General features: G+C 39.8%; 2 protein-coding genes across 2 annotated transcripts; both read right to left on the reverse strand.

Moving 5' to 3' along the window:
* Positions 1-789: 789 nt before the first annotated feature.
* On the reverse strand, positions 790-9,626 carry LOC107599770 (dual specificity protein phosphatase 8-like). Its single transcript, XM_016291462.1, has 5 exons — positions 8,942-9,626; positions 4,038-4,204; positions 3,395-3,554; positions 3,019-3,142; positions 790-2,592 (listed from the first exon to the last, which is right to left on the reverse strand). Exons 1-5 carry the CDS (start codon positions 9,048-9,050, stop codon positions 1,518-1,520), a joined length of 1,635 nt encoding a protein of 544 aa, XP_016146948.1. The 5' UTR covers positions 9,051-9,626; the 3' UTR covers positions 790-1,517.
* Positions 9,627-14,536: 4,910 nt separating this feature from the next.
* On the reverse strand, positions 14,537-21,179 carry LOC107599777 (dual specificity protein phosphatase 8-like). The gene is made up of 3 exons (XM_016291469.1): positions 20,480-21,179; positions 16,652-16,818; positions 14,537-14,602 (listed from the first exon to the last, which is right to left on the reverse strand). Exons 1-3 carry the CDS (start codon positions 20,586-20,588, stop codon positions 14,537-14,539), a joined length of 342 nt encoding a protein of 113 aa, XP_016146955.1. The 5' UTR covers positions 20,589-21,179.
* Positions 21,180-26,917: the final 5,738 nt, after the last annotated feature.

Raw genomic sequence — 26,917 nt, forward strand, 5'->3', positions numbered from 1 at the left:
TTTTTATATATATATATATATATATATATATATATATATATATATATATATATATATATATATATATATATATATATATATACCCAGCTAACAAAAATGTGTTCTAAGAATGTTTTGTTTTGTAACGTTCAGCTTTTTAAAAATTATTCTTGGTTTTGTCAACGTTTAGGGAACAAAAATATTTTTAAATGTTCTCTGAACGTTCTGAAGCAAGTAGTAACTTTTTAAAAATGTTAGACGAAAGTCCAGCTAAAATGTTCCTCGAAAGATATCTAAATAATATTTTGGAGAACATTAAAGAACAAATAACTTTGAATTAATGTTATATTAACATCACTGGAGGAACGTTTCTAAATAACTTTGAACAAAAACTTGTCAGAACGTTCCGATAATTTTTCCTGTTAGCTGGGTATCTATATATATATATTACTTTCAGTATATAACATCCGAGAAAACCATCATAAAAATACTTAAACCTTTCATAAAAATATTTAAATAAAGTAATATATATACTGTATATGTGTGTATATATTCTAATAATGTAAAAGCTTAGCTTGTTTGAGTTTTTATTTTTAATTTTTATAATTAGCTGTATTTAAAATCAATAGTTTTAAATTGTTTAAAGTTTATTGTTTGTCACCATTTAAATAGCACACACAAGTAAAGTGTGTGTACATGTATTGCAGTTCTTCAATTTAAAGCCATTATAAATGTGTGTGTTTGTGTTGTATTTGCACCAGAGACTCAGACAAAGACCGGAAAGTTTTCAAATAATATATTATTGCTCATTGCCAGAATGAAACCAATACAATAAATTAAAGCAACAATGCGTGAAACTTTAAATAGACCATTTCAATTGAAGTAAATTTCTTTTACATATACATGTAAATATGTCTAGATTTACAGCTTAGTACATAGTGCTGCTGGATGCAGCTTGTCTGTTTGTAGGTAGCCAGCCATTCGGAGCATGCTCAGTGCACAGTAGTAGATCTGAGAGATACATACACTTCATATTTTCACTCTTGTATTACACTGTTGATAAAAAGTATAACACTGAATAGGGACATTATTGAATGCAACTGCCCTACTTTACTTAATTTATAGCTAAATAGATCTTCTCAAACTTGGGAATACATACTGTACAGTTCCCCCTCAGGCCGAAGGTAAGTCACTGTTAAGTGTGGCAGCCCTAATTTGCATCAAAACCAGCATAAACACACACATACACACACTCATTTCATTCTTTCATGTTTAGTGTCTTTGTATGATCATGCTAAAAGGACGTCCTCCATCAGTCCTCCTTCATTTTGAGTGTACCATAGGATGACATGCCAGATAAAGGTCACTCTGTGAGGTCTTTGGTGTGAGTGCTATATTTAGTGTATCCTAAATGACCCATTTTCAACCCTGGTTTGAAAAAGGTGGCAGAGACAAGTCCCTCTTAGATGCAAAGCTCTTTAACAACAGAACTCTGTAATAAATAAACAGCTTTCACTGGAGTTGGATTGTCATCTTTGTCAGGATACCTCGATGACCTCCATGCTACCAGAGAAACTGGATTGCTTGCCCAGCTTCCCAAATTCCTCGCTGCTTTGTGTTGTGTTAATACCCTCTTCGAACTCCATCTGGCAGCTGCGGCGCTTGTACTTCATGTCCACTTGCGATACACTGCACACTACTGCTTTCCCATCCTCGAGCCAATTGTTTTGAAAGTCCAGCGGCTCCGGCGTTTTGTCCCTTCTGTGTTTGCTGGGCTTGGAGTTGCCACAGGCAGGACTGCTGCCAAAGTGCATGGTGCTCCCTGTTCCAGATGGTGCCAACTTAGTGCCTAAGAACCAATGGCAGTCACCCGTGGGTGTGATAGGGGTGGTGGCCTCATTTGAGCCTCTATGCATGGTCCAAGAAGCAGATGTACCCAGCGGCAAACTGAGGAAAGAAGGCGCCTTCAAGTTGGTCTCCTGGGGTCTTGGCTCGCAGTTATCCTGCTTCAGATTGAGGGAAAGAGTTGTTGCGGATAGCCTCTCCAAGCCCCCATTTTCCCACCTTTCGCTTTGCTGGCTCGTCCTGGACTTGCTAGTCACGTCAGTACACTGTGACTCCGTAGGGCTAGGGTGGTTCATCGTTGAAGGGTACTGGCATACTCCATTGCTGTTCTTCAGGCTGTCAAGTCTGCAGAGTTTGGGTATGTTTTTGGAGTCTGACGATGAGGAGTTTGGAGAAGATTGCTGGTTTTGGCTCGAGGAGTAGACCGACTTAATGTCAAGCGAGAAGGAGCACTTGAGCCGTTTGTTTTGAAGGATTCGTTCATTGGACAGGTGAAGGGAGCTTAGGTCTTTCTGCAGTGATGTAGGCGATGGAGGCTTTACAGTGATCTCTGTAGCTTGCGGAGTCCGCTGGTCACAGCGATCGCTCTCCGAGCTTTGCTGTTCCATCTTCTGGACCTCCTCCTCCACCTTTTCATTTGGCTTCCCTGATAACCTTATATGGTCACAGGGTAGACTCCTCTTCATCTGCAAGCCTCTCTCGAACTCCAGTAGCTGACCCAAGAAGTTGAAGTTCGGAGATATTGATGGCCGACGGTCCTTCACAAACCTACAGAAAGTACATGAAACATGAACAAATTCAATTGGATGCCATTGGATTCAACTGGTTTTCTAGGCAGTTATGCAATTGGTGGTCTGGTCTTGATCTAGCTGGTGGACCAACACAGACAGACAACTATGCTGGTAAACCAACAGAGGCTTGCTGATTAAGCTTGTTAAGAATACCAGTATCTCACGGTGGGTGATGACCGCAATCCAAAACACAACAGCTAAACGCCAGATTTTATTTGACAAAAACAATATTGGGATTTGGATGACGGTCCCCGTCATGGGATTCTGATACCAGGCTTCATAACCAGCATTTTTGGTTGGTGAATAATACGACTATGCTGTTCCACCAGTTAGACCGGAAGCAAACAACCTTGGACCTTGGTCTAGGCATAGAGCATCTGAACATCCAAAGAGCTGCAGTTACCTGTAGGCATCATCTGAAGACAGGCCCATAGTTTTCATGATGTAGGCAATGGCAATGGTTGCAGAGCGGGATATGCCAGCCAAGCAATGGACGATGACTCTGCAGTTTGACACCTTGACTTTGTCTGTGGATAGAGAGAATAGCAAACCGGTCAAAAGCAGTTCCACTGTTAAACTGCACACAAAGCATGAGGTCATCTCACTCGCCAACCTCGAACGCTGACATCACTCATACTTCGCTTAAATGCTGATGCACAGATGGCTCGTGTTAACAAAATCCCAAACCTTAGAGGTTCTAAGTTCTCTAACTTCTTACAAACTTGCTTCTAGACTACTCCATTGTCCATTCAGCAAACCACAAAGTCTGACGTTCTTACCAATGAACTCATTGGTTTTTTCCAACCAAGGAAGCAGCTTCTCGCAGTAGCTGTCGTTGACGGGAATGCGCATGAAGTGGCTGTCGCTGATGAAGTCAGGTTTGGGGCAAGTGTTGCTGGCATTTAGAACGTAGGTGATTCCATTCTGAGTCATCAGTTCCTGTTAAAAGATGGAAGTTATGAAGAAGTTCATACAGACAGACCAATTCTACAGAATTCCACCGGCAAATATAGAACTAGGGGGGAAAAAAAAATCCAACAGCTTCCTTGAGCAGATTCCGGCTGTATCAGTGAGTCTGTCACGCATGCTAAAGCTATTGTAAAGGAGAAATATGTAGAAAGATTATCTGTCAAGACAGGGCTAACAACCCAACATCAATGAAAGTATTTTCCCGGAATGCATTCAGCTGCCTGTTATCTAAGTAAGTGATGAGATACGCTACAATTCAGTTGTTCCAAGGTATGCACAAACACCCTCCAGGTAAAAGAAAACTATTCCTGGTTATCTGATGATGAAAGATGAATTTGTTATGTCTTCACGACAGGAATTGTTGAGCGCTAGAAACTGAAAGCATTTTCTTGATACAACGATATTCAAGGGGTCTGTAGGTGATAGTTATTTTAATTTTTGAGGTCTACCAACCTTATTGAGGACGTCTCTCTGGGAGCCCAAGTACAGGTGGGGCAGAATGCGGGTGGGACCGACGTTGGCCACAGATAAACAGGGTTGGGACAGACTGATAGGTAGAATAGTGGCTGGTTTATTCTCACACAGGTCAGGAAAACAGGAAGAGAAAGCTGCAAAGCCACCTGAAAGAGTACAGCGAAGAAGAGAACTGTTTTAGTTTGAATATAATCGGATATGATTCAGAGGGCAGACCAACACAACAACAACCATAAAATATCATGTGTACATTGTTCTTACACACACAGTTTGCTGCAAACTCAATTACTTACAGTAAGAATGGAATAATAGTAACAATGAAGGGGGTTTCCAAACATCCAAACCGACTGAATTACACATGAAGCCCAAACACAAACTCCACAGGGGCCAAGAAGCCTTTCCGCTACAGCAGAGACATCCTGCACTAGCATATCCAGCACACTTCGTGTACAGTAGATGACCCTCCACCAGGATGAAGAAATCAGTCTTTACCCTCTCTGATCCCATGCTTTTCACTCAAGCAAACCAGCCTCTAACCGCTCTGCACTACTGCTAGGTTGCAAGAGTGGCTAACCCTGTCTTTGAAAAGGAAATGAGAAAAGCAACGGGCTGGTGAAAGCTGAGCTCTGCCACTTTACGAGGCAGATAGGGTGTCAGTGTCTGGTTCTTCATCTCCTCTCCCTGTGACCAGCATCACACAGTGGGAATGAGGCAGGCCACAGGAACACTGACACCCAACCAGAGCTCAGAGGAAGCACACACACACACACACTCTCTCTCTCACACACTTTCATTGTGAATGATTCCAGCTTCTAAAGGCCCGTTCATACCATGGGCCATAACTATGACGATAACAATAAGACATCTTTTTAAAAATTGCTCTACACTTAAAAGAATAGCAAGTCCACACCACAACTCCTGGAACAAAGGAACAACATCGTTGGAATCACACAGAACGATTTTTTTCCCCGGCTGATGAACGATAAAAATATTGACAGCCAATCAGAATCCATCCTGCTCAATCATTTGATGACAAATCAGCTTATAATAAACAGAATGGTATCATAAATTGAAGTAGACACTTATTGTTCTTGCGTGAACGGGCCTATACTCGTATAGTCTAGTAGAGGATTTTAAACGTTTTATTGCTAAGGACCCCCAAAAGTGATATTATAGACTTTTGGATGTATTGTGCTAAAATTTATAATAATAAAAAAAAATTAAAAAAACTAAAACATTTCATTCGTATTTAGTTAACAAAATAACTTTTTTTCTAAGTAGTATTAGAATATAATTGAAACATTTTCATATTTTAAATGTTTTTTTGTATTTTTTTTGTATAGCACTTCTAAATATATACCACACAATAAATATCATTCCAAAGCAGCCTGACAGGAAGGTTTGCTCTATAAAATGCGGTTGCATACAACTCATATCATATGTGTGTAATTAAAATTGTGCATAAAGTTCCAAATAAATACTCACTCACACATACTCATGTACTGGCCTCAGTATTTATTTGTTTGGACCATGTACAATGTTTTAACATAACTATTTTCTAATGCATTGTACCAGATTTAGCCTTATTTCCATCTGCAATTATTTTGGGATCTCAAATGAAACCATGTTTAGTCTCTTTATTTGGTGACCTCAATCCTAAAACTCACAATGTGAGTGTGTTATTCCTTTAAACAACTGAAATAAAGACAAAAAAGGAACTGCTGATTTGGAATCAGTACTCGCTCATCTAAACATCCGAGGCATGTTACCTCAGGCTCCGAGAAAAGCCGGCAGACAGGGCAATGACATCACTTTGAATTAGTGTTTGAGTTTGCCTGGGTCGTTTGTCTGAGACATACAGGCACATGCAAATCAAGATGGGAGACTGACTGTTACGAAACAGGGAGAGACTGAGGAACAAAATAGCGACAGAAGACGCGAAACATTTGAATACAGACATTAAAAGCAGATGAGCTCATAGGCATGAAGACTCATAAGCAGATGCATGTGACTGGAGAAGGCAATTATTCATTTCATCCAATTCAACATTTACTAACCCAGTTCACATCAGATAAAGAGTTCTGGACTTTTCAATGTAATGTTCACATGACATCATTCGGCAAGGCCATTAGATATGCTATGTGAGTCAAACCAAACAGACCTGTTTAAAAGACCTTTTCACGTGAGTCACAAATGACATCATGACCCGCTCTTGACACGGAAAAAAGTGTCAGTGTTATTCGATTCACACCGGTGTGACCCCAGGCCATTGACTTCACGCCGAGAGTTCAACAAGCTACCAGGAAGTTGTTTCAAACCACTCACTCATTCAGGTTTGATTATATACAAGCACAAGCCGAATATTCAAATCTGCAACGTGCTTTGTTTAAAAGGAGCGCCTGGCCCTTTAAGGCCCAGCTCAAGGGCTGCCTGTTTCCAGCTATTAAAAGCAACCTCCAAGCAGCATGACATCATCGCTCAACACGCGGGTGGCCAACAGGCCGTCTCTCCTCTTCGGGATACACATGCACACACATATGCACTCCAGAAGTTTTGACTAGCACCCAATGCACCGGCACCATGCAGGCGAGGCGAACATGCTCCGACATGAGGTTTTAACATCCCACGACTGATTAGCCTGCTTTATGACATCACAAGCCAAAGTGAAAGCCAGTTTCCAGGCCATGCAGAAAAAGAAAAGGCGAGCAGACGTGAAGTGCCTTGACTGAATTAGTGCAGACCTGGTTGGCTGACATTCCACAGGCATGATTTCAGCGTGTCCTAGTGTGGTGGACAGACGGGCAAAGCAAATCCACTCTGAGGGTTGCATGACATGCGGCACGCCGAGATAAAAATGACTTCATTATTGATTTTAGTGTAGGATTAACACATATTGTGTGTTGCAAGCAACCGTCTTGTTTTGCATAAATTGCAAAACTTTCAGAAAGTGCTTGCATTGAAGAATCTGACATGTTGCTGGAGTAAAATAATACATGCACAGTCACACTTAAACTGCAAAAAAATATAAATAAATAAATAAATAAGTAACAATTTTCTAACCATGAATTTCTGTCATTTTTCCAGTACAGACATCTATTTGTAAATCAAGACTATTACATGAGAAGCAAATGACTTAAGAAGTCTTGTTTTCCGAGAAACGGATCGAAGTAAAGTGAGCTTAAAACAAGAACAAATATATGACAGTGGGGTCAGAAAAATTGTTTTCCGTCTCTGCTGGCAGATATTTGTTCTTGTTTTAAGCATAAACTCACTTCATTTTGATCCGTCTCTCAGAAAACAAGAATTCTTAACTCACTGTGCATCTCCATTAAACGCATCTCGATTTAATAATGTTTCAATATTTGTACTGGAAAACAAGACAGACATACTAAAAAAAAAAAAAGAACAGCAGTGAACCTTAACTTGTGACTTAGCAACTTAATGGCAAGATCCACAAAAATGTGTTTTGGTTTTCCTGAACATCTGGTTTGAAATATTACAGCTTCTGAATTAGGATTTGGGGAAAAGCAGCATAGATCCCCTCTCTAGTGAGCAGAGACATCTCAATGATATCAGTCCCCCAAAATATCCTCAGTGCTTCACATGGTGCGCAGGTGTTACACTTACAGGCTGGAAAACTCAATGGCTGAGTAAAAAAACCCTCACTTTCAGAGTGCATATACTGGTGTGATCCGAATCTAGTTGTCTAATAAACCTGGCATGGTGTATTATGATTATTGTTGGTGTTCTGATTAATTGCTTTTGTTTCTCTTTTGCAAGTCACTTTTGTGCAGACTGTATTAATTTTTATGGAACAAGAGCAGAGTTGTGGCTGCGCTTTTTGAAATGAAATAAAAAAAAAAACATATGCATTATGTGTGCATGAGGACTAAATACAGATCTGTAGTGTTTAGGACCTTGCTTAGCAGGAGCTTAGAACAAGAGTGCTAATTTTGTTGAGGGGGACATGATACTCCAGCAAGTTCAGACACATTCAGATTGATGGTATGACACAATGTCATATTTCAAATCTCACAGTCATCAGGTTTCCATATTTCTGCTGTTGATGCCAGCGCATGATAGATCGAAGGCAGTTAAAATCTGCTGAAGTAGTACTGCAATTCTTCACCTGAACTTTTGTCCCGCAATGCAATAAATTAGATATGTGAATAAAGATGTTGCAACAAAACACATGACATTACCTCATCATTTGGGACTAGTTTATATATATAAAGGTTTCATTTGAAATATTCACAAGCAAATTTAAATACTAATCTACATTAATATGCATTAAAAAAAAAATCAAAGACAGTTTCTATTTCCTCTTTTATATAACCAAAATAGCTGTATAAATGTAAGCTTCTTAAATATACAGGTGTTATAAAACTATAAAAATCATAATTTAATATTCTATTTAATTTATAAAAGTATATAAATTATATACACACACACACACATACATTATAATTAAAATTATACACATATATATATATATATATATATATATATATAGAGAGAGAGAGAGAGAGAGAGAGAAATGAAAGAACATTTAGTAGGCAAGTCTCCTTCTGTGTTGACAGTGCATCAAAGATTGAAACTCTTGATGACAGGTGACTAAAAATCGACTGCACCCCCCTGAAGCCACTTGTCATCAATGTCCAAACATAAGAAGGAGGTCAGTGAGATGCAATAACACAGAGCGAATGAGACACACACTTGCATATACACATGCACATATGCATACATACTGTAAAGCAATGATGCACTCTGATACACTCCCATGACTACACTGACAAACGGAAGGAGAAATTAATCACAAATAACCCAAAGATGCATGCAAAACCTTCAATCCCACAAACACACACTCTCTCTTTCCAGCTCACCTCTCAGATCTCGCCCTTCTTTGATGCGCCTGACGCGCATCTTCAGCCTCATCTCGCTCTCGTGCATGTCTGTCCACAGCGGAGGAGGGATCACCAAGTCAACGGGCATTCAGGCGACACGCAGAAAACCTACACAATCCACTCAGAGCTCAGGTGAGCACTAGTATCAGAGGTGGAGATGTTTCCTCTGAAGATAAGGGGATGAAAGGGCCTTTGTGTCTCAGCTGCCGCCGCAGCCGTGCTCTTTGCTCTCGTGTGTCTCTTCACTTCTGACTTTGGCTCGGCATGCTCCTGCCTCTCTATTGTTGAGCCTCCTCCCTCTCGCTCGCTCGCTCCCTCCCCGTCTGTGAATGAGCGCACTGGCTGTGCTCTACTGGGGCCTGTGTTCAGTAATAGCTCATGTGTAAGGCATGCAACCACATTCCAGACTCATCAGACAACTATGCGGCCATCGATGGGGAAGAGCGGCTCGGTGCGCGCCGTGTGTGTGTTTGCAATCAACAAAGATGCCCTAGTTGCTTTCAAGCGACCGCTCTGCGCACTGTATAGTCACCGCCGTTGCTTATGTAATGCCACATCATTATCACGCGCATGATCTGTGTCCTGTCACTGGGAAGTCCGTGTTGACTCACGGCTATAGCGCTTCAACAGAAGAGCAGTGTGTCTTGGAATCAATCGGCGTTAATCACGGGTGACGTCATTCATCAATCATTAGCCGTTAATCATGCATAATCATATCATGATGGGACAGATAGAGCCAATCCATTATATGTGACCCTGGAGCACAAAACCAGTCATAAGGGTTAATTTTTTGAAATTGAGATTTATACATCATCTGAAAGCTGAATAGATAAGCTTTACATTGGTGCATGGTTTGTTGGCTGTAGATGCAACTATTTGAAAATCTGGAATCTGATGGTGCAGAAAAATCTAAATAGTGAGAAAACCGCCTTTAAAATGGTCCAAATGAAGTTCTTAGCAATGCATATTACTAAACAAAAATTAAGTTTTGATATATTTACAGTAGGACATTTATGAAATATCTTCATACTTAATATCCTAATGCTTTTTGGCATAAACAAAATGGATAATTTAGCTTTTGTGCTCCAGGGTCACATTTGTCCTTTTCTCTATGACAGATGCTATGACACACTATTTCCCTAATTGATGCTGCACAGTTGCTTTGACACAATCTGTATTGTTAAAAGCACTATATAAAGCTGACTTGACTTGACAGATGCATGTATGCAAAAACACGTAAAGTGCTAAAAGCTTCGTTAAATGGTGATATTTTTTGGTCAAATAAGGTTATTTGTCATGTAATGGCCATTGATCATCCATGCTAACATCATCATGATGGGAGAGATGGAATCCATTGCATGTCATTTTATCTGTGACAGATGCATGCCAACATACATAAAGTGCTAAAACTTGCCAATCATGATGTCAGTATGGACGAATCCATTATTTGTCTATTTCTCTGCAACAGATGCATAAAATACCTAAAGTGCTACAAACTTTGCAGAATAATAAAATCTCGGCGAACTTTCACAGGCAAAAAAAGATACATTTTCAAACATCATGATATAATAGTTAGAACCCATTACTTGTCCATTGTTCTATGAGCATTGTTGGGGAAAGTTACTTTGGTGAATAATTAATGACAGAATGATCTGTTTTGGCTGAACTGTCCCCTTAAGTGTTGTTTGTTTGTTATATACTGAGATGCAGGTTCAACCTTGCCTTTTCCACCATCTCCCTGTTGGCCGGCTGCAATGGTGCAGTGACATTTTTCAAGGTTGCCAGATCAGTGAAACTGGAGAAAGCAAATTAGGGCCAGTGTACCAGTTTTAATTGAGGGGGTTTTCGCTGACTGCCATGCACGCTTCTGTTTGTCCAGAGAGAGAGAGAGAGAGTGTGTGTGTGTGTGTGTGTGTGTGTGACTGCAGTGCTGTAAATAGGTGTGCGAGTAAGGTAGCTATTTCTGTACGTGGAGGTGTTGAGGGAATATACTACATCTTTAATGCAGGAACAACGACACTGACTGCTGGAGGACTGCCAGGGATCTTAACGGAGCCTCTATAGACACGTACACACACATGCTTTTGCATGCAATTATAAACTGATCTAAAAATGAGGAATATGATAATTGCCTGAATGTGTGCAGAGTTGAGGGAACACAGGTGCTAATTCATACACACACACACACACACATGCAAGCAATATGTGCTGCCCAGCAACAGAGGACAATAATAAAAAAAAATGTCACGTGAATAGTTTCTTTTTTCTTTGCAAAACTGAATTTAGAAGCTGTGAGAAGCACTAGATGGCAGTAGACTAACATAACACAGTCTCCCTAGCCCTGACATGCTCTTCTGGAGTCTCTGGCTGTGTTCAGAACTGAAAACTAGCTTACTGAATAGTGAATACTGCACAGGACATGCTGTCTTTTTTATGTATCTTTTCATAGTGTGAAACAGAATGCATAAGCAGTAATACATGTTTCAGAAAAAGAGGTCTAATGCTGTCATCGTTGCTTCATGGGCAGCTGTTTGAGCGAATCCCACGAGGTATAAATAACATCAGAAATATCACTGCTAAATGTAAACTTTACTGTATAAAGTACAATGCTGCGATGCCTAATTTGATTTTAAAACAATTAATTTGGGTTTCTAGGGTTTAATTTTTCATATATTTAGACTAAAATTATCAGTTGTCAGGCATAACAACATTAGCCTGCATAAAAAAAAATAATATGTGTGTGTGGATAGTTCACATACTACTGTACAGTACATACAGAAGAAATAGTATGAGAAATATGCTTGTCCGTGCTATTTTCTAAAATAGGGCTCTGATCAAACATATGCAGCTCTATTAGTTCACTGAACAGCAAGCGAACCCGTTTAACTCAAAGCAAGAGAGCCTTCAGGTGGGATGATCGGGTTTATTTCTCTGATGTAGGCAGGAGATGTGGGAAGAAAAGGGTGGAAGGTTGACGGGAAATAAATCACACATTCTAGCACAGTGAGCTAACCTCGGTACATCTTTGCATGCCTTTGCCAAAGACGCAGACTTTACGCCACCCACCAGGTCTGATGAGGGGCTTTATTTTGGTCTTCTGAAATATTACACGGATTTATGTCTGCCGAGCGTCAGAATTCCTAATGCAGAGCGTGCAATATTCAGAAAAAAGCTCGTCCGAGGCGAGAACATGTTTGAAGAAGATGTGTGTGTAAATCATGCGAGCGGCCTCTCATCTCTCTCTGCCCATAAGGCCACAACACTAAGTATTTTCCCGGAATGCATTCAGCTGCCTGTTATCTAAGTAAGTGATGAGATACGCTACAATTCAGTTGTTCCAAGGTATGCACAAACACCCTCCAGGTAAAAGAAAACTATTCCTGGTTATCTGATGATGAAAGATGAATTTGTTATGTCTTCACGACAGGAATTGTTGAGCGCTAGAAACTGAAAGCATTTTCTTGATACAACGATATTCAAGGGGTCTGTAGGTGATAGTTATTTTAATTTTTGAGGTCTACCAACCTTATTGAGGACGTCTCTCTGGGAGCCCAAGTACAGGTGGGGCAGAATGCGGGTGGGACCGACGTTGGCCACAGATAAACAGGGTTGGGACAGACTGATAGGTAGAATAGTGGCTGGTTTATTCTCACACAGGTCAGGAAAACAGGAAGAGAAAGCTGCAAAGCCACCTGAAAGAGTACAGCGAAGAAGAGAACTGTTTTAGTTTGAATATAATCGGATATGATTCAGAGGGCAGACCAACACAACAACAACCATAAAATATCATGTGTACATTGTTCTTACACACACAGTTTGCTGCAAACTCAATTACTTACAGTAAGAATGGAATAATAGTAACAATGAAGGGGGTTTCCAAACATCCAAACCGACTGAATTACACATGAAGCCCAAACACAAACTCCACAGGGGCCAAGAAGCCTTTCCGCTACAGCAGAGACATCCTGCACTAGCATATCCAGCACACTTCGTGTACAGTAGATGACCCTCCACCAGGATGAAGAAATCAGTCTTTACACTCTCTGATCCCATGCTTTTCACTCAAGCAAACCAGCCTCTATCCGCTCTGCACTATTGCTAGGTTGCAAGAGTGGCTAACCCTGTCTTTGAAAAGGAAATGAGAAAAGCAACGGGCTGGTGAAAGCTGAGCTCTGCCACTTTACGAGGCAGATAGGGTGTCAGTGTCTGGTTCTTCATCTCCTCTCCCTGTGACCAGCATCACACAGTGGGAATGAGGCAGGCCACAGGAACACTGACACCCAACCAGAGCTCAGAGGAAGCACACACACACACACACTCTCTCTCTCACACACTTTCATTGTGAATGATTCCAGCTTCTAAAGGCCTGTTCATACCATGGGCCATAACTATGACGATAACAATAAGACATCTTTTTAAAAATGGCTCTACACTTAAAAGAATAGCAAGTCCACACCACAACTCCTGGAACAAAGGAACAACATCGTTGGAATCACACAGAACGATTTTTTTCCCCGGCTGATGAACGATAAAAATATTGACTGCCAATCAGAATCCATCCTGCTCAATCATTTGATGACAAATCAGCTTATAATAAACAGAATGGTATCATAAATTGAAGTAGACACTTATTGTTCTTGCGTGAACGGGCCTATACTCGTATAGTCTAGTAGAGGATTTTAAACGTTTTATTGCTAAGGACCCCCAAAAGTGATATTATAGACTTTTGGATGTATTGTGCTAAAATTTATAATAATAAAAAAAAATTCAAAAAACTAAAACATTTCATTCGTATTTAGTTAACAAAATAACTTTTTTTCTAAGTAGTATTAGAATATAATTGAAACATTTTCATATTTTAAATGTTTTTTTGTATTTTTTTTGTATAGCACTTCTAAATATATACCACACAATAAATATCATTCCAAAGCAGCCTGACAGGAAGGTTTGCTCTATAAAATGCGGTTGCATACAACTCATATCATATGTGTGTAATTAAAATTGTGCATAAAGTTCCAAATAAATACTCACTCACACATACTCATGTACTGGCCTCAGTATTTATTTGTTTGGACCATGTACAATGTTTTAACATAACTATTTTCTAATGCATTGTACCAGATTTAGCCTTATTTCCATCTGCAATTATTTTGGGATCTCAAATGAAACCATGTTTAGTCTCTTTATTTGGTGACCTCAATCCTAAAACTCACAATGTGAGTGTGTTATTCCTTTACAGTTCCTGTTAAAAGATGGAAGTTATGAAGAAGTTCATACAGACAGACCAATTCTACAGAATTCCACCGGCAAATATAGAACTAGGGGGAAAAAAAAAATCCAACAGCTTCCTTGAGCAGATTCCGGCTGTATCAGTGAGTCTGTCACGCATGCTAAAGCTATTGTAAAGGAGAAATATGTCGAAAGATTATCTGTCAAGACAGGGCTAACAACCCAACATCAATGAAAGTATTTTCCCGGAATGCATTCAGCTGCCTGTTATCTAAGTAAGTGATGAGATACGCTACAATTCAGTTGTTCCAAGGCATGCACAAACACCCTCCAGGTAAAAGAAAACTATTCCTGGTTATCTGCTGATGAAGCATTTAGAACGTAGGTGATTCCATTCTGAGTCATCAGTTCCTGTTAAAAGATGGAAGTTATGAAGAAGTTCATACAGACAGACCAATTCTACAGAATTCCACCGGCAAATATAGAACTAGGGGGGAAAAAAAAATCCAACAGCTTCCTTGAGCAGATTCCGGCTGTATCAGTGAGTCTGTCACGCATGCTAAAGCTATTGTAAAGGAGAAATATGTAGAAAGATTATCTGTCAAGACAGGGCTAACAACCCAACATCAATGAACAACGTGCTTTGTTTAAAAGGAGCGCCTGGCCCTTTAAGGCCCAGCTCAAGGGCTGCCTGTTTCCAGCTATTAAAAGCAACCTCCAAGCAGCATGACATCATCGCTCAACACGCGGGTGGCCAACAGGCCGTCTCTCCTCTTCGGGATACACATGCACACACATATGCACTCCAGAAGTTTTGACTAGCACCCAATGCACCGGCACCATGCAGGCGAGGCGAACATGCTCCGACATGAGGTTTTAACATCCCACGACTGATTAGCCTGCTTTATGACATCACAAGCCAAAGTGAAAGCCAGTTTCCAGGCCATGCAGAAAAAGAAAAGGCGAGCAGACGTGAAGTGCCTTGACTGAATTAGTGCAGACCTGGTTGGCTGACATTCCACAGGCATGATTTCAGCGTGTCCTAGTGTGGTGGACAGACGGGCAAAGCAAATCCACTCTGAGGGTTGCATGACATGCGGCACGCCGAGATAAAAATGACTTCATTATTGATTTTAGTGTAGGATTAACACATATTGTGTGTTGCAAGCAACCGTCTTGTTTTGCATAAATTGCAAAACTTTCAGAAAGTGCTTGCATTGAAGAATCTGACATGTTGCTGGAGTAAAATAATACATGCACAGTCACACTTAAACTGCAAAAAAATATAAATAAATAAATAAATAAGTAACAATTTTCTAACCATGAATTGCTGTCATTTTTCCAGTACAGACATCTATTTGTAAATCAAGACTATTACATGAGAAGCAAATGACTTAAGAAGTCTTGTTTTCCGAGAAACGGATCGAAGTAAAGTGAGCTTAAAACAAGAACAAATATATGACAGTGGGGTCAGAAAAATTGTTTTCCGTCTCTGCTGGCAGATATTTGTTCTTGTTTTAAGCATAAACTCACTTCATTTTGATCCGTCTCTCAGAAAACAAGAATTCTTAACTCACTGTGCATCTCCATTAAACGCATCTCGATTTAATAATGTTTCAATATTTGTACTGGAAAACAAGACAGACATACTAAAAAAAAAAAAAGAACAGCAGTGAACCTTAACTTGTGACTTAGCAACTTAATGGCAAGATCCACAAAAATGTGTTTTGGTTTTCCTGAACATCTGGTTTGAAATATTACAGCTTCTGAATTAGGATTTGGGGAAAAGCAGCATAGATCCCCTCTCTAGTGAGCAGAGACATCTCAATGATATCAGTCCCCCAAAATATCCTCAGTGCTTCACATGGTGCGCAGGTGTTACACTTACAGGCTGGAAAACTCAATGGCTGAGTAAAAAAACCCTCACTTTCAGAGTGCATATACTGGTGTGATCCGAATCTAGTTGTCTAATAAACCTGGCATGGTGTATTATGATTATTGTTGGTGTTCTGATTAATTGCTTTTGTTTCTCTTTTGCAAGTCACTTTTGTGCAGACTGTATTAATTTTTATGGAACAAGAGCAGAGTTGTGGCTGCGCTTTTTGAAATGAAATAAAAAAAAAAACATATGCATTATGTGTGCATGAGGACTAAATACAGATCTGTAGTGTTTAGGACCTTGCTTAGCAGGAGCTTAGAAAGTATTTTCCCGGAATGCATTCAGCTGCCTGTTATCTAAGTAAGTGATGAGATACGCTACAATTCAGTTGTTCCAAGGTATGCACAAACACCCTCCAGGTAAAAGAAAACTATTCCTGGTTATCTGATGATGAAAGATGAATTTGTTATGTCTTCACGACAGGAATTGTTGAGCGCTAGAAACTGAAAGCATTTTCTTGATACAACGATATTCAAGGGGTCTGTAGGTGATAGTTATTTTAATTTTTGAGGTCTACCAACCTTATTGAGGACGTCTCTCTGGGAGCCCAAGTACAGGTGGGGCAGAATGCGGGTGGGACCGACGTTGGCCACAGATAAACAGGGTTGGGACAGACTGATAGGTAGAATAGTGGCTGGTTTATTCTCACACAGGTCAGGAAAACAGGAAGAGAAAGCTGCAAAGCCACCTGAAAGAGTACAGCGAAGAAGAGAACTGTTTTAGTTTGAATATAATCGGATATGATTCAGAGGGCAGACCAACACAACAACAACCATAAAATATCATGTGTACATTGTTCTTACACACACAGTTTGCTGCAAACTCAATTACTTACAGTAAGAATGGAATAATAGTAACAATGAAGGGGGTTTCCAAACATCCAAACCGACTGAATTACACATGAAGCCCAAACACAAACTCCACAGGGGCCAAGAAGCCTTTCCGCTACAGCAGAGACATCCTGCACTAGCATATCCAGCACACTTCGTGTACAGTAGATGACCCTCCACCAGGATGAAGAAATCAGTCTTTACACTCTCTGATCCCATGCTTTTCACTCAAGCAAACCAGCCTCTATCCGCTCTGCACTATTGCTAGGTTGCAAGAGTGGCTAACCCTGTCTTTGAAAAGGAAATGAGAAAAGCAACGGGCTGGTGAAAGCTGAGCTCTGCCACTTTACGAGGCAGATAGGGTGTCAGTGTCTGGTTCTTCATCTCCTCTCCCTGTGACCAGCATCACACAGTGGGAATGAGGCAGGCCACAGGAACACTGACACCCAACCAGAGCTCAGAGGAAGCACACACACACACACACTCTCTCTCTCGATGGGAGACTGACTGTTACGAAACAGGGAGAGACTGAGGAACAAAATAGCGACAGAAGACGCGAAACATTTGAATACAGACATTAAAAGCAGATGAGCTCATAGGCATGAAGACTCATAAGCAGATGCATGTGACTGGAGAAGGCAATTATTCATTTCATCCAATTCAACATTTACTAACCCAGTTCACATCAGATAAAGAGTTCTGGACTTTTCAATGTAATGTTCACATGACATCATTCGGCAAGGCCATTAGATATGCTATGTGAGTCAAACCAAACAGACCTGTTTAAAAGACCTTTTCACGTGAGTCACAAATGATATCATGACCCGCTCTTGACACGGAAAAAAGTGTCAGTGTTATTCGATTCACACCGGTGTGACCCCAGGCCATTGACTTCACGCCGAGAGTTCAACAAGCTACCAGGAAGTTGTTTCAAACCACTCACTCGTTCAGGTTTGATTATATACAAGCACAAGCCGAATATTCAAATCTGCAACGTGCTTTGTTTAAAAGGAGCGCCTGGCCCTTTAAGGCCCAGCTCAAGGGCTGCCTGTTTCCAGCTATTAAAAGCAACCTCCAAGCAGCATGACATCATCGCTCAACACGCGGGTGGCCAACAGGCCGTCTCTCCTCTTCGGGATACACATGCACACACATATGCACTCCAGAAGTTTTGACTAGCACCCAATGCACCGGCACCATGCAGGCGAGGCGAACATGCTCCGACATGAGGTTTTAACATCCCACGACTGATTAGCCTGCTTTATGACATCACAAGCCAAAGTGAAAGCCAGTTTCCAGGCCATGCAGAAAAAGAAAAGGCGAGCAGACGTGAAGTGCCTTGACTGAATTAGTGCAGACCTGGTTGGCTGACATTCCACAGGCATGATTTCAGCGTGTCCTAGTGTGGTGGACAGACGGGCAAAGCAAATCCACTCTGAGGGTTGCATGACATGCGGCACGCCGAGATAAAAATGACTTCATTATTGATTTTAGTGTAGGATTAACACATATTGTGTGTTGCAAGCAACCGTCTTGTTTTGCATAAATTGCAAAACTTTCAGAAAGTGCTTGCATTGAAGAATCTGACATGTTGCTGGAGTAAAATAATACATGCACAGTCACACTTAAACTGCAAAAAAATATAAATAAATAAATAAATAAGTAACAATTTTCTAACCATGAATTTCTGTCATTTTTCCAGTACAGACATCTATTTGTAAATCAAGACTATTACATGAGAAGCAAATGACTTAAGAAGTCTTGTTTTCCGAGAAACGGATCGAAGTAAAGTGAGCTTAAAACAAGAACAAATATATGACAGTGGGGTCAGAAAAATTGTTTTCCGTCTCTGCTGGCAGATATTTGTTCTTGTTTTAAGCATAAACTCACTTCATTTTGATCCGTCTCTCAGAAAACAAGAATTCTTAACTCACTGTGCATCTCCATTAAACGCATCTCGATTTAATAATGTTTCAATATTTGTACTGGAAAACAAGACAGACATACTAAAAAAAAAAAAAGAACAGCAGTGAACCTTAACTTGTGACTTAGCAACTTAATGGCAAGATCCACAAAAATGTGTTTTGGTTTTCCTGAACATCTGGTTTGAAATATTACAGCTTCTGAATTAGGATTTGGGGAAAAGCAGCATAGATCCCCTCTCTAGTGAGCAGAGACATCTCAATGATATCAGTCCCCCAAAATATCCTCAGTGCTTCACATGGTGCGCAGGTGTTACACTTACAGGCTGGAAAACTCAATGGCTGAGTAAAAAAACCCTCACTTTCAGAGTGCATATACTGGTGTGATCCGAATCTAGTTGTCTAATAAACCTGGCATGGTGTATTATGATTATTGTTGGTGTTCTGATTAATTGCTTTTGTTTCTCTTTTGCAAGTCACTTTTGTGCAGACTGTATTAATTTTTATGGAACAAGAGCAGAGTTGTGGCTGCGCTTTTTGAAATGAAATAAAAAAAAAAACATATGCATTATGTGAGTGTGTGCATGAGTGTGCATGAGGACTAAATACAGATCTGTAGTGTTTAGGACCTTGCTTAGCAGGAGCTTAGAACAAGAGTGCTAATTTTGTTGAGGGGGACATGATACTCCAGCAAGTTCAGACACATTCAGATTGATGGTATGACACAATGTCATATTTCAAATCTCACAGTCATCAGGTTTCCATATTTCTGCTGTTGATGCCAGCGCATGATAGATCGAAGGCAGTTAAAATCTGCTGAAGTAGTACTGCAATTCTTCACCTGAACTTTTGTCCCGCAATGCAATAAATTAGATATGTGAATAAAGATGTTGCAACAAAACACATGACATTACCTCATCATTTGGGACTAGTTTATATATATAAAGGTTTCATTTGAAATATTCACAAGCAAATTTAAATACTAATCTACATTAATATGCATTAAAAAAAAAATCAAAGACAGTTTCTATTTCCTCTTTTATATAACCAAAATAGCTGTATAAATGTAAGCTTCTTAAATATACAGGTGTTATAAAACTATAAAAATCATAATTTAATATTCTATTTAATTTATAAAAGTATATAAATTATATACACACACACACACATACATTATAATTAAAATTATACACATATATATATATATATATATATATATATATAGAGAGAGAGAGAGAGAGAGAGAGAGAAATGAAAGAACATTTAGTAGGCAAGTCTCCTTCTGTGTTGACAGTGCATCAAAGATTGAAACTCTTGATGACAGGTGACTAAAAATCGACTGCACCCCCCTGAAGCCACTTGTCATCAATGTCCAAACATAAGAAGGAGGTCAGTGAGATGCAATAACACAGAGCGAATGAGACACACACTTGCATATACACATGCACATATGCATACATACTGTAAAGCAATGATGCACTCTGATACACTCCCATGACTACACTGACAAACGGAAGGAGAAATTAATCACAAATAACCCAAAGATGCATGCAAAACCTTCAATCCCACAAACACACACTCTCTCTTTCCAGCTCACCTCTCAGATCTCGCCCTTCTTTGATGCGCCTGACGCGCATCTTCAGCCTCATCTCGCTCTCGTGCATGTCTGTCCACAGCGGAGGAGGGATCACCAAGTCAACGGGCATTCAGGCGACACGCAGAAAACCTACACAATCCACTCAGAGCTCAGGTGAGCACTAGTATCAGAGGTGGAGATGTTTCCTCTGAAGATAAGGGGATGAAAGGGCCTTTGTGTCTCAGCTGCCGCCGCAGCCGTGCTCTTTGCTCTCGTGTGTCTCTTCACTTCTGACTTTGGCTCGGCATGCTCCTGCCTCTCTATTGTTGAGCCTCCTCCCTCTCGCTCGCTCGCTCCCTCCCCGTCTGTGAATGAGCGCACTGGCTGTGCTCTACTGGGGCCTGTGTTCAGTAATAGCTCATGTGTAAGGCATGCAACCACATTCCTGACTCATCAGACAACTATGCGGCCACTGTTGGGGCCAGAGCCGCGCGCGGAGGGAAGAGCGGCTCCTACGCCTGCCGGACAACATGTGTATGTGTGTGTTTGCAATCAACAAAGGAGCCCTAGTTGCTTTCGACTGACCTCTCTGCTTACTGTAGTCATCATCATTGCTTATGTAATGGCACATTATCACGCGCATGATCTGTGTCCTGTCACTGGGAAGTCCATGGGAAGTCCAAGTTGACTCACGGCTAGCACATCACACTCGCTTCAACAGAAGAACAGTTTGTCCTGGAATCAATCAGCGTTAATCACGGATGACATCATTCATTAGTCATTAGCCATTAATCATGCATAGTTATAATTATATAATTATCATGATGGGACAGAGTGAATACATCGTGCCGTTTTCTCTATTACAGATGGATATGTGAAACTACTTAAAATGCTAAAAGCTTCGTGAAACTGCAGCATTAAGATGAATTTTAGTGATATTTTGTGGGCAATAAAGGCTCATTGTCATATATTGGCCATTAATCATCCATGCTAGTATCATGATGCGAGAGATCGAATCCATTACATGTCCTTTTATCTGTGACAGAAAAACTTAGTTAAACTGCAGCATAAAAACGTCCATTGCCAATCAATATCACCTCATGATGTCAGTATGGATGAATTTATTATATGTCCATTTCTCTGCGACAGATGCATACGCATCAATACCTAAAGAGCTACAAACTTAGTTAAACTGCAGAATAATTGTGCAGTCTATGACCAGTGTTGGGGAAAGTTTAAAGTAATGCATTACAATATCGTGTTACTCCCTTAAAATGTGACCAATTGCATTACTTAGTTACTTTTCATGGAAAGTGCATTACGTTACTTTTGGTTAGGTTTACTTGTTTGTTTTAATATTAAAAAGTTATATTTTTGGCAAATGTAAATGCCCTTTCACACCAAAAGTGAAATGAATAAGCCTTAGGCTGAAGGAAATGTAAATTAAAATCATTTTTGCTTATTAGTGCGGTTGAATTGGATCATCAAAGGTCTAGAACTACAGTATCATCATGTTCACAAACTGAAGCATACAGTCACATAGCTACATTTCAGCAAAGTTTTGCAAGTCAAAAAAAAAGTCAGATGTCAATCAATGGCCATTAATCATCATGCATATACTGACATCATGATGGGATAGATTGAATCTACTGTGTGTCCTTGTCTACACGACAGATGCAGATGTAAACATACATAAAGTTCTAATACTTTTGGTAAACTGCAGCATAAATATGTGGTCACAATAGCAAATAAATTCTGTCGTGAAATTTACTTGGGGAAATCTTTAGACCTCACACAAAATTACCCTTCAATTGAAATGACGGGATTTTGCCCATGGGGATTCAACAAACAATATTTTGTTCAAAAGATATTTTTAAAAAGGTTTTATTTTTGTATTTATTTAGGTTAATATAGGCTAATTCACATCAATGGGGTCCAAAGTGGTTTGGTTAATAACATTGTTCAAAATATCTTTTTTTTTTGTTCCGCCTGCAGGTTTGGAGAGACACGAGGGTGAGTAAATGATGACAGAATGCTCACTTTTGGCAGAACTGTCCCTTTAAATGTTGTGTGTTTGTTATATACCGAAACGCGGGTTCAACCTTGGCTTTTTCCATCTCCCTGTTGGCTGGCTGCAATGGTGCAATGACATTTTTCAAGGTTGCTCAGGTTGCCAGATCAGTGAAATTGGAGAAAGCAAATTAGGACCCGGCGGGTTCATGTACCAGTTTTAATTGAGGGGCTTTTCGCTGACCGGCCTGCACGTTTCTGTTCGTCCATAGTTGTGTGTTTGACTGCAGTGCTGTAAATAGATGTGCGAGTAAGGTAGCTATTTTGGTATGTGGAGGTGTTTGAGGGAATATACTACATCTTTAATGCAGGAACAACGACACTGACTGCTGGAGGACTGCCAGGGATCTTAACGGAGCCTCTATAGACACATACACACACATGCTTTTGCATGCAATTATAAACTGATCTAAAAATGAGGAATATGATAATTGCCTGAATGTGTGCAGAGTTGAGGGAACACAGGTGCTAATTCATACACACACACACACACACATGCAAGCAATATGTGCTGCCCAGCAACAGAGGACAATAATAAAAAATTGTCACGTGATTTTTTTTCTTTGCAAAACTGAACGTAGAAGCCGTGAGAACCACTGGATGGCAGTAGACTAACATAGCACAGTCTTCCTAGTGTACTTCAGAATGGACGCTTAGCTTACTGAATACTGAATACTGCACAGGACATGCTGTCTACCTTTTTTTCATAGTATGTGAAACAGAACATAGAAGCATTAATAACTGTTTCAAACAAAGAGGTCTAATATACCTGGAGAAAACTGCTTTACTGGAGCATACACCTATGATCTTGATGCTGCCATCTTTGCTTCAGGGGCAGTTGTTTGAGCGAATCACCTGAGGTATAAATAACATCAGACATATCACTGTTAAATGTAATCTTTATCAAATCTCAAAATGAATATCCATCTTCATAATGTATACACTGTTGTGGTGCCTAAATTAATTTTAAAACAATAAATTTGAGGGTTTAATTTTTCATATATTTAGACATAATTTATCAGTTGTCAGCCATAACAGTATTGGCCAGCATTAATATATATATATATATAGGCCAGCAATTTAATATCGGTCCATCCCCATTGTATATCTGTTACTTTGCATTTTATTGTCCAGTTTTTTTTATTTTTTTATTCTTAAGATCAAGTAATGCAATAAAAGGCAGATTGTAGCTATATATATATAAATGTTTCATTCACCAAACCTGAAATGAAAGTTGCATTACATGCATTGTGCTCTATCATATACAAATCACTGTGAAACTTCATGCATACATATACTTTTTAGACACTGTGCATAGTTCAGATACAACTGTACAGTACATACAGAAGAAACAGTATGAGATATATTTATATATGAATATATTTTCTAAAATAGAGCTCTGATCAAACATATGCAGATCTATTAGTTCACTGCACAGCAAATGTACCCGTTTAACTCAAAGCAAGATCCTTCAGGTGGGATGATCGGGTTTATTTCTCAGGAGATGTGGGAAGAAAAGGGTGGAAGGTTGAAGGGAAATAAATCACACATTCTTACACAGTGAGCTAACCTCGGTACATCTTTGCATGCCTTTGCCAAAGACGCAGACGTTACGCCACCCACCAGGTCTGATGAGGGGCTTTAGTTTAGTCTTCTAAAATATTACACGGATTTAGATCAGAATGTCTGCCGAGCGTCATAATTCCCAATACAGAGCATGCAATTTTCAGAAAAAAAGTGTGTCCGATGCAAGAACATGTTTGAAGAAAATGTGTGTAAATCATTCAAGCAGCCTCTCATCTCTCACTCCCCATAAGGCCATGACACTCAGTAGCATCTCCTAATCTTTGCATGATATCAGCACACCGCAATGCCGCATAGGTTTCTACACGTCCTCTGCGCGCTTCATCTGTCTAAATTACCAGAGCAGGTAAATGGCGCAAGCATCCAGCGACAGCTCAGAGCCTGTGTTGACAGAGCTGGTTGTTAAGACTCTGGCAAACAAGCAATCAATATGTAATCCCAGCCGTGACGTGGCTCTCGACCGCTGTCCTGGCATGCCACATCCATGATGTAGTGGACCGTCATTAGAAACTTACACCCTAATAAACCCCCTAACAGCTGCTGGAGTGAAGAGAGCCCAAATCTGGCCGAAGGGTCACTAACTTGGAAGACATTTGGAGAGGTTGACCTGTGAGGTCACTGGAAGCCCAGGGAATTTTTATATTGGGCTCTGGCAGTGCTTGCTGAAGGATGTGCTCATGTTTTGTTGTTAGACAGCAGTCGCAATTAAAACAGACAATTTTAACTGAAATTGCACAAACACACATGAACATACAGCTTCAAAGGTGAAGAGTGGAATTTATGGAATTGCAAAAATAAATGCTGCTGATTATGTCAAACTTTCACACTCAACAGGTCTCATTCAGTAATAATGTGTTACGTGATTGTGTAAAACCAGTTTCCTTTGTGCAACCAGCTTCACAAAGAAATCATGATTCATCAATAATTTAGCCCCCCCCAAAAAAATATATATAATTAAAAAAAAAATACAATTTAGAACCAACTGAAACCATATGTGTGAAAAACAATCATACTGTATGTACTATATATATATATATATATATATATATACACATACATACATACATACACACACTCACACACACATGACTATCACACATGATATTCTAGGTATTATTAAATGGCCAGAGTTCTGAGATTGCAGGACAATAGTGCGATATGAGCTCGCTCAAGTACTGAGGAGCTAAACCATTCAGGGCTTTATAAGTAATTAGCAAGATATTTAAAATGTATTTGTTGCTCAATAGGGAGCCAGTGCAGTGTTGACAGAACCGGACTAATATGGTCATACTTCCTGGTTCTAACTGATGACGAAGAATTGACAGAGCAGCCATCAAGTGTTGAAGGCAGTGTTTTAGGTTATTACATGCGGAGGTTTTTGGTCCAATAATTAACACCTCTGTTTTTTTCAGAATTTAGCAGTAGGAAATTACTAGTCATCCAGTTTTTTATATCAACTATGCATTCTGTTAGTTTTGCTAATTGGTATGTATCGTCGGCCCGCAAGAAATATAGAGCTGAGTATCATCAGCATAGCAGTGAAAGCCAACACCATGTTTCCTGATGATATCTCCCAAGGGTAACATGTAAAACATGAAAAGCAACGGTCCTAGTACTGAGCCTTGTGGTACGCCATACTGTACTTGTGATAATCTACTCAAAACAATGTTGTGGTTGATAGTGTCAAACGTACCGCTAAGATCGAGTAGCACTAATAGAGAAATACAACCACGATCGCATAAGAGCAGGTCATTTGTAACTCTGATGAGAGCAGTCTCAGTACTATGATACAGTCTAAATCCTGTCTGGATATCCTCGCAGATACCATTTATCTCTAAGAAGGAACATAGCTGAGACTAAGAAGGAACATAGCTGAGAGGATACTGCCTTTTCTAGTAATTTTGACAGAAAAGGGAGATTTGAGATCGATCTGTAGTTGACTAATTCTCTAGGATCAAGTTGTGTTTTTTTTAATGAGATGCTTAATAAGCCAGTTTGAAGAATTTTCGGACATATCCAAATGACATGTTGTTGGTTTTGATGATTTGACAAGTTTATATAATTCTTCCTCTCCTATAGCAGAGAGTGGAATTGTTCATCAGGGGATCTATAGTGCTCTGTCTGCAATACTGTAGCTGACGGCTGCATGGTTAGAATTTTATCTTTAATAGTATCGATCTTGGAAGTAAAGAAGTTCATAAAGTCATTACTGCTGTGCTGTTGGGAAATATCTGCACCAGTTGATGCTTTGTTTTTCATTAATTTAGCCACTGTATTGAATAAATACCTGGGGTTGTGCTTCTTTTCTTCTAAAAGAGATGAAAAGTAAGCAGATCTAGCAGTTTTTTGAATTTTATCTTTAATAGTATCGATCTTGGAAGTAAAGAAGTTCATAAAGTCATTACTGCTGTGCTGTTGGGAAATATCTGCACCAGTTGATGCTTTGTTTTTCATTAATTTAGCCACTGTATTGAATAAATACCTGGGGTTGTGCTTCTTTTCTTCTAAAAGAGATGAAAAGTAAGCAGATCTAGCAGTTTTTTGAGCTTTTCTATAAGTAGAAGTACTTTCTTTCCTTGTATTACAAAATACCTCTAGTTTTGTTTTCTTCCAGCTGCACCCCATTTTCCGGGCTGCTCTCTTTAGGGCGTGAGTTTGCTCATTATAGCACGGTGTTGGACTGTTTTCCTTCAGTTTCATTAAATGTAAAGGAGCAACCGTATCTAAGGTGCTAGAAAAAAGAGAGTCCATAGTTTCTGTTACACAATCAAGTTTTCCTGAGCTATTGGATTTGCTGAGGAATTG

The sequence above is a fragment of the Sinocyclocheilus grahami genome, unplaced genomic scaffold (genome assembly GCF_001515645.1).
Source record: "Sinocyclocheilus grahami isolate Dianchi unplaced genomic scaffold, SAMN03320097.WGS_v1.1 scaffold271.1, whole genome shotgun sequence".
In the NCBI taxonomy this organism is placed as follows: Eukaryota; Metazoa; Chordata; class Actinopteri; order Cypriniformes; family Cyprinidae; genus Sinocyclocheilus; species Sinocyclocheilus grahami.